The 8,616-nt window shown below is 41.4% G+C and overlaps 1 protein-coding gene across 1 annotated transcript; it reads right to left on the reverse strand.

The window, feature by feature from the left end:
- Positions 1–899: 899 nt before the first annotated feature.
- On the reverse strand, positions 900–3,686 carry MB21D2 (Mab-21 domain containing 2). Its single transcript, XM_012734733.1, has one exon. The coding sequence runs from the start codon at positions 3,670–3,672 to the stop codon at positions 2,410–2,412; it is 1,263 nt and encodes a 420-aa protein (XP_012590187.1). The 5' UTR covers positions 3,673–3,686; the 3' UTR covers positions 900–2,409.
- Between the last annotated feature and the right edge of the window lie 4,930 nt (positions 3,687–8,616).

Genomic DNA, 8,616 nt, shown 5'->3' on the forward strand with positions numbered 1-8,616 from the left:
ACTAAGACAGCTAAGATAATTAACAGTTGATTTTAAAGGGGAGGGGGAGTCATGTTTGAATATGCTTGCTACTTTAGTAAATTATACATTTTTCTTTTAATCTAGGCAGTTTAACAAAATGATCCTAATATCAAAATTTTAACAGATTTCACCAGGTGCACATTTAGTAGCTACAGGGGCTATTATTCTTTGGAATGATTCAAACATAGATGGCATAGACTTAGAGCTTAGATAAATATCCCTGACATACATCCCTAGGAGAAACATATCAGCTGAAGCAGTTTAAATGCATGGAAGTAATTCAGTATACTACTTTGAGTATTTTGATTTTGATAAATTGAGCCAAATTCACTTCTGCTTAAATAATTAAGTGTTGACCTATTTCACAAAAAAAATCAAGTGGGAGTGGACTTGTGGGTGGGGGTTGCTATCTAGGGGTTCATGTTATTTTTCATTTCCCCACAGTACCACCCAATGGAAGTTTCGTCCTAAGGTGATTCTAGTCGTGATTACATGATAATTGTCAGTACCACAGAAGTCAACTGCTGCTTCTTCCATAGTCACAGAGCATGCTTATGTCCCATGTTCCAAGCTGACTGGAGAGGCTTATGGGAGGTGGTGTCCATTTGGTTCATACCAATCAGGATGCACACATGTTACTAGCGATGATGTTGTTTCCAGAAAAGATTTTGTGGAGAATAGGCAGATACTGGTAGGAAAAGTGGGGAGGGGAAAATGAAAACTGGATCTTCACAGCATGGATTATCTGACCTGAGAGAAAACAGCAAGCACAAAGCAGTCCTTTCTGAAAATTACTGGTACTATGACAAATAAGAAAATACTTTCCAGATTAAAAACTAACAATAACAACACAATTCCAAGGCCAGTACATTTCTTTTATTATTATTTTTTGTGTTTGACTTAAGATGGTTGAATGATTTCATTTTCATTTATAAACATTACAGTAATTCCCATGCAAAAACCCAAGACAGCATTATGTCTAAATTTAATTGGCCAAAATCCTACTTGGAAGTCTGGACATTCAAAACCAAAACCAAAATGTTACTTGGCCTTTCCAATAATAGACATCATGGTCATCCATTGAGACACTGGCACACCCCGTGACCTCTCAAACACCATGTGGTGCCAGGAGTCTATTCCAAAACAGGGCACCGATGCCTGGTAATACCTGGACTGGCAAATTATTTCATTCATGAACACAGGACATCGCTGCATCAAAGCTGCCATCCAGCCTTCCTGGTTCCTGTTCAATAGCAGACTGTTTTTGAATGGGTCTGATATCTTCTATTTGGGGGTTATAAATCCTCCCTGCCAATTTTCCTCAAAGTTTCAGTAAAAGCAAAGAGACTTTACAAAAAAGCTGACTTCTATAACCCCAAAAGAAACACAAAGACACCAACTTTATCAAGGAGGTATTTTCCCCAGCTTCAGGTAAAGTCTCTTCGCAGGTATAAAGCTTTAAACACTTCTCTCAATAAGACAGGAACCAGGAAAATCAAGGAGGGCAAAACAGGGCCCCACAATTAAAGGAGAACAAAACAAATGTGAAGAATTGTTCTGTCGATGGAGAGGATGGGCTAAATGAAAAATGACATTTCAACAGGAGTTTGAAACACAACCATTAGAACTCTGATAATGGTAAAGATTTCATTAGTGCAAATAACAATTATAATGGTATGTTCTTTGATAAGATTTAAATAAGGCTTCAAATAATTACACACACTAAATCTACCATTTGGAAACTTTAATTCTGTTTGGAAAGTTGTCAGATACACCCTCCAAACCATCTAAAGTTCTGATTTGAGGACAATTACATTCAATGAAGTTGCTCCAAAACACAATTGGTAGCATTCTCATTCCGGCAAAGTCTACATCCTTTGCTGGACAGGGGGAAACTACTTAGGCCCCTAGTCATAAGAAAGACATCCAGCTAACATACCAGGTAGTTCCCAGGTTCAGGTGATTCTCACATACCTGTAGTGATGAAAGCTCATAAAACAAAACAAAACAAAAACAAAAAGGAATATACTCCTTAGTGAAAGAGATTGTTTCCCCATCCCTATTAACAAGTTTGCACAAAATATGAAACAGAAAAAAGCAAGAGAATTCATGGTCGTTTTCTTCTATGGCTCAAGTTCTCCTTAAACAAAAAACAACAAACCATGTGACAATAACCACAAAAAGTAAACAACGAAATCCGTGGCAGAATATGAAATAGTAATATACTGTTTCAGAGCCTGCGCCATCCTGCAGAACCAGGAAACGTAACATGTGTTCTTAACAGATCCAATCGAGGCTGGATATGTAAAAAACGGAAAGACAGCATCACAAACCGCACTACACGTGAGAGTTTCAGAATGGGGAAGGGGACAATGGGGCAGCAAACGCTCAGAAAAATTTGTCATCAATTCGGAAATGGGGCCTGGTGACGTCATCGGGGTTAATAAAGACGGAGATGGACTTTCCCGGGTTCTCAGTCACTAGCTGCTGCAGTTTTTTTGCCAAACGGTCATCGGGTTGGTTGGGGTCCCCGCCGTCCGACTGCGGGGAGGGGAGGCTGGTGGTGCTCCCCCGCCTCTGGAGCTCCAGCGTCAGCCGGTTGGCAGCTTTGACGTGCTCGATGGCGGTGCGTAAGTGCTCCGCAGGGTCTGAGCGCACGGAGGAGAGCTTCCGAGCGTGGAGCATGACCGTCTCCTCCGACAGGTGCTCCAGCATGTTGCACTGAGGGATGAAGTAATTAGGGCACATCTTGTTGACCAGACAGTGCTGCAGGTCATCGATGAGGCCCAGTAAAAAGTGGGCTGCATAGTCTTCTTGAGCCAAGTAGTTGGCAGGCAGTCTGTCGCAGGCCCAGAGCATCATGCTCCGTAGGTGGTAGGGGCTAATGGCCTTGGGCCGGGACAGCAGTTTGATGATGATGGCTTTGCAGGCCTGGTAGGCCTGCATGAGGCTGCTAGAGATGCATTTCTTCAACTGCACCTCGCTCCTGGCAAAGGACAGTCGCCATTCATTGTCCTTCTTCCCCTTATAGGAGCAGGCAGGCACCAAGTAAAACCCACTGATGACCTCTTCCTCGGTGATCTTCCCATCCCAAAAGTGGTTCTCCATGAGCCAGCTCTGGGCCACTGCCGGCCAACCTTTGAAAGATACCACAGGGACAATATCGTACAACATGCGACTGCTCCCCACACCCAGAATGATGGAGATGATGGTCCCATTCTTTTCTACCTTTTCCACCTTTGGCATGCCTCGTTGGGGCTTCTTCTGTATCTCGGAGAGGACGATGCTGATGGAGTCATAAAACCAGCCGGCCACTTTGGTTGGGGAGAAGAAATAGTTGGTGGAGCCGTTGATGTGATCCACGATGGTACAGCAGTCTTTCCATTTACTGATCGTCCCCTCATCAAAGAGCCGAAGGCTCAGCCAAGAGTGGCACAAGGCTGAGTGACGCATGTCCAGGGTCACAGGCTGGTTACGGTCATGTAGCTTAAGGGCTGGCACCAGGAGGGTGAAGTCCATATCATAGTCGGTCCCCCGGGCATAGACATTGAGCTCATCTAAGTCCAGGTCCACCACACCTTCCCGGACACCTCCAGAGAGCAACAGGTACTCGTTGGCCACTGGAAGTTTCTGGTCCAGCTTTTGCACCATTCCTAGGAGGGGAAAGAGAAACCACTGATATAAGAAGCAGAGACACAAGAGGCTCAAGCATCCATATAGGATGTGCTGACCTTCCAAGAGACACTATCACTATCAGTTCAAAATCACAAAATCATATCTCAGCCTGCCGCCCACAACCAGCCAAATTCTCTGTGTCCTTCCCTGTCAGTGCCAGAATCTACCCTATTCTGTAGGAAGAATTACAACAGATGTTTCCCTCACCGTAAACACAATATCATTTTTAATCATAACACAGGCTTTCTCTTCTAGTCATCACCTTGATTAGGCAACCTCCATTCAGCCACTCTGGCCGAGATTTCAATAAGCTGCATCTTTTCCCTGCCTTTCCACTGCCAAATCTTATCTATGTAACCTCTGCAACTTCCCTCAGATCATTTCCTCTCCATCTCTGTAGCCATCATAGAAAGCCAGGCTCTTCTCATCTGTGGCCAAAGATTATTCCTCCCCCAGACTCTCCATGTTCAAACCTTCTTCTATCCCAGTGCTTCTCAATGTGGCTTGTGGACAGGGAGCAGTGACGTTAGAACTCTTCATAATCACACTGATGCTTATTTAACGTCTCCACTTGAGCTGTGTTGACACTTGAGATGACGCTCGAAGGTACAAAAGAAACAGAGGGGGCTCCCCTGGTGGTGCATGGGTTAAGTGCTCAGCAATATCAAGTTCTTGCCAGCCACTATGGCATGAATTCAATCCCCCTCAGGGAAGCTAACTCACATGGCACAGCAGTAGACCTCTCCTGTCTTCCTGCTGTTCCCTCAGCAGTTTATTTCAATCTGCCTGCTCTGCTCCCCACTCTGTCTTTGCTGAATCCTTTCACCACCACTCCCCACCCCACACACACACCTTTGGCTTACACCCCAGTTTTTGTATGCATAAATGAATAAAAGTAAATTTTTAAATGCACACATACACACACAAAACAGGGGCCACGCTGCTGGAGGCTTTGTATTGGCACCCCGTGATACTAGCAGTCATTGTACTGGTTTCTACGACATGCACTAGCATTTAAAAAATTCAGCTTCACTTCAGAAAATCCTTGATAGAAAAGAAAAATGGATTAATCTTACTGAATCCCAACGATAATTTAGCACCTTTTTTAAAAAAGATTTATTTATTTATTCATACAGAACTGGGGTACAGGCCAGAGATGCGGAGGTGAGAGGGTTCACCAGGGACAGAGTGGGGAGTAGAACAGGCAGATCGACGAAGTACACCGCTGAGGGGAGCAGCGGGCGGGTCAGGAGAGGTCTGCCGGGCCATGTGGTCACCTCCGGGGCAGGTGGGGATCGAACTCATGCGGAAGTGGCTTAAGTTTCTCAGTGCAGCGCCCCAACCAGCTGTGCCACCAGGGAGGGCCAATTTAGCACTTTTTAATCCCCAACCACCTTCCTAATATGTGGTTGAGAAAGTATAGATGGAATGATCAGAAAGTCTGCCTTAGACTGAAATACAAAAGCTGTCTTCAAGACAAATACTCATGTGATTGAGTTGTGGGCTAACTTAACTGTTTCTTCTTTAAACAACAACTGATAAACTATGACTACTCACACTTGAGTATCTGGCATTTCCTTAAATGTGAATAAGTGGAACTTGTCTTCAAAAAGACAATAATATTTTTTACCAATAATAGAAGTAGAGAGTTCAAGAAAAAATTAAATTTATAAAAAACTCATCTCCTATACCATGAGCTTAACACCTTCTTGAATTTTATACTTTTCTGATGAGATGGTAGTGGAATTATGAAAGTGATTTTTTTGCTGAGATTGTGAGATCTTTGAGAGTGATAACATGTCTCAAGTAGGTGTTATGCAGGCACAGAAGTCTGACTCGGAAGGCATAAAGTCAAAGCTATGAGGAAATAAAGAGATGAAATTAATAAGGCTGATATATGGGCTGCTTATGACAATGTAAACGGTCCATGAATATATAATTTTACCCTCCCTGCCTCCTGCCCTTTAATTATATGGTCATTATATTTTATTATCTGAAAAACTACCAGCACCACTTTTTCTGACTTATTTCACAATTTCCTTCCAACGATCACAAAGAACCATGATTTCATTATTCATTGCAAGTACTCGCAGTCAACTTAGCTTGTGATTCACAGGACACTCACATGCAAATAAATAAACCATGTTTATGTGTTTGTACTTCTATCATGCTTTAGAATTTAATACTCATGTATAAAAATTCTTTAAAATCCTAACAATACTACTCATGATAAAATCTTCTATTTAGTAACATTTCCTTCCATACAAATGGGAATATAGCAAGCTAACAACTTTGGTTATGAATAAGTTACCCAAAGAAATTCAGTAGAATAAGAATCCAGTGTACCTGATTGTGTGAGCCATTTCTCAGGCTACCTGTGCCTCTTCAGTGAGAGCTTCTGATTTCCTTAGCATAATGCCTTAAGGGATTCTTGGGGGCCACAGACCCCAGAGCCAGGTCATGACCTGTGGTCAGGTTGGGGGGAGGGTACACCTGCTACAACTGGTAAATTTGCAATGCCCCAATATGGGGTTCTCTGAAAAATCATTTGAATACAGGGCTCCTAGGGGCATCAGTTCAGCTGAGGCTGATGCTGAGTCTGCAAAGAACCCCAACTTCTTCATCTACCTGAAACTGCTTCTTCCTCTTCCCCTCCCTTCCACAAAGGCTAATCTCAAATTAGTCTTTAATAATCTCCTAACTCCATTTCAGGAACTGTTTTCGAAGAAACCCCCATCTAATATGATCTTCACTACAAATATAGCATGGAAAATTTTGTTTTGTTTTTTTACAAAGCCACATTGAGCAACCATGGAAGTTATCATAAGCACCAAGACAAAAATTTATTTCTCTATTGCCACATTTCATTATTAACGTCATCTCTACAAAGTAATAAATGTTACTATCCCAAGTTTTCACTGTACCTACAAAAGGATCAAAATGACTTCTCAGAATCCAGAGTGAGTGGTTGAAAACATTTCACTATTTTATACATCCATACATGAGTCCAGTGCCATTCCCAGAGAAACAACTGATAATGAAGTATTTCACTCATCATGATTCCAAATGCTATAAATACACCTGGGAAAATGAGATGCTGAATCAACTAGACCTGAATCAACTAGATGGGTACTGTTATTGGTTACCAAACTGCTGTCCCCTCTGAGACACAAATACTTCACACTTCTATACATTCTTCTGTCCTAGGCAAGATCAAACAGGCAAGATCAAACACTAGCAAGAGCTGTTCATGTAACCAGAGCAAACTGCATTTAGAAGAATAGGAATAACTTTTTGCAAAAGTGCCACTGAATTTTCCCTGGAATTGCCACAATTTTGGGGGGATCGTCATAAGCTAAAACTCCCTTCTGCCCTCTGCTGGATTAAATGTGTTTTAATGCATTTTTGCTGATGTGTCTATATGTATATGCACACACACACACACACACACACATAGGGAAACTCTTCTTTCCTCCCAATGTGGGCTTATTCATCTTCCTGGCCCTTCATTCCAAAGACTCATCTAAAGTAATTGGCTAAATTCTGATATTCAGGAATTAAGGTTAATTTTTGTGCCTTTTTACTCCTTTAAAGTACACAGAGAACTTCAGGCAGAGAAAATACTGCTCAGGCTCATTTGCTAAGCTCCTAGAAGTAAGAAATAAAGTCCCTAAGGCTACAGTGTTCCAGTAAACTAATCCCTTGTGAGATCCACATTTACATTCAGCTTGCCTGAGCCCGTTCGTCTGCAGTTTCAGAAATGAAATGAGTTGGTAACAGGAGTTAGAGTCTTCCCCAGCATTATACCAACTCAGATGCACTCCTTGAAAACATTCCTGGGCTAAGTTTAAGTGAAAATGAGCTGACATCAGCTATCAAGGCAGATGGGTTGCCAAGCAACTAAAACAGTCAGGGGCTGAGAGGGAAAAAGACAGAGGAGGGGAAAATAATTCAACTGTACACTTTGGCTATAGCATCCAGTTCTAACAAGTGCCATCTCTGAATTGATCCAAGGATTTTTGTGCAATTCCAGGACGGTAAGAAATGACTAGCTGTTTAGCGCTTACTAAAGTCATGAGTGGGAACAAAGGAAAATGTGCACATACAACTTAAGATTATTAGCAGCCAAGCAATGGAGGAAGAGAGAGTTTATTTCCCTGGGAGGATCCTTCTCATGGAAGCACTAGCATATGTTAGCTCTTTAAAACACTAAGTAAAAGTGATCCAAGGTCTCCCTTCCTGAAACCTATTCCTAGATTTTCATTTATTTCTTCAGAAGACCTTAATTTAACACTCTTCTGTAGGGACTCAGGCCTTAAGTTTAAGGAATGAGTTCCATGTCAGCGCTTAGTTCTTTGCTGAGTATTTTTAGACTATCAAGTGAAAAATGGAACTCCGTTCCTGATTGCCTTATATTCTAATGACTAAAACTTTATCATGTTCTACTGAATTCAAATTATTAATCTCCATCATTCAAATATAGAAGTTCAGATTGTTAACACCCAGGACACAGAACTACGTATCATTTCTTTTTAAAGTTTCCCTATTTCACAGTCCCACTTTAATAGACATGTGAGGGTTCAAGTAGGTAGCTTAATAAATAGCAAACAGATAAGTAAAATTAATGCTTATATAGATTCCTTTAAAGAATGGCTTCCCTCAGAGGAAGGGAAAATAATCTATAAAGAGATGAAACTTTTATGTCTTATAATTAAAGCTACAGAATTAGAAACATGTTATCGATCACTAAATCTTTGAGTATGTATATAAAATATTCATATGCAGATTTAAAAGACATGAATCTCAATAATATCAATAATATTCACTGCCTCATAAAAAAGGGGTATCTTTTTTCTCCCCCTCTCAAGGTGCACATCATTAACAGGGCTTTATTCTTGGCAGTGATTCTATTTATTTATT

This window comes from Condylura cristata, unplaced genomic scaffold (genome assembly GCF_000260355.1).
Source record: "Condylura cristata isolate star-nosed mole 26May11 unplaced genomic scaffold, ConCri1.0 scaffold00003, whole genome shotgun sequence".
NCBI lineage: Eukaryota > Metazoa > Chordata > Mammalia > Eulipotyphla > Talpidae > Condylura > Condylura cristata.

Excerpts from the sequence above, each read along its gene's own strand:
- MB21D2 (XM_012734733.1), bottom strand. The coding sequence starts at position 3,672 with ATGGTGCAAAAGCTGGACCAGAAACTTCCAGTGGCCAACGAGTACCTG.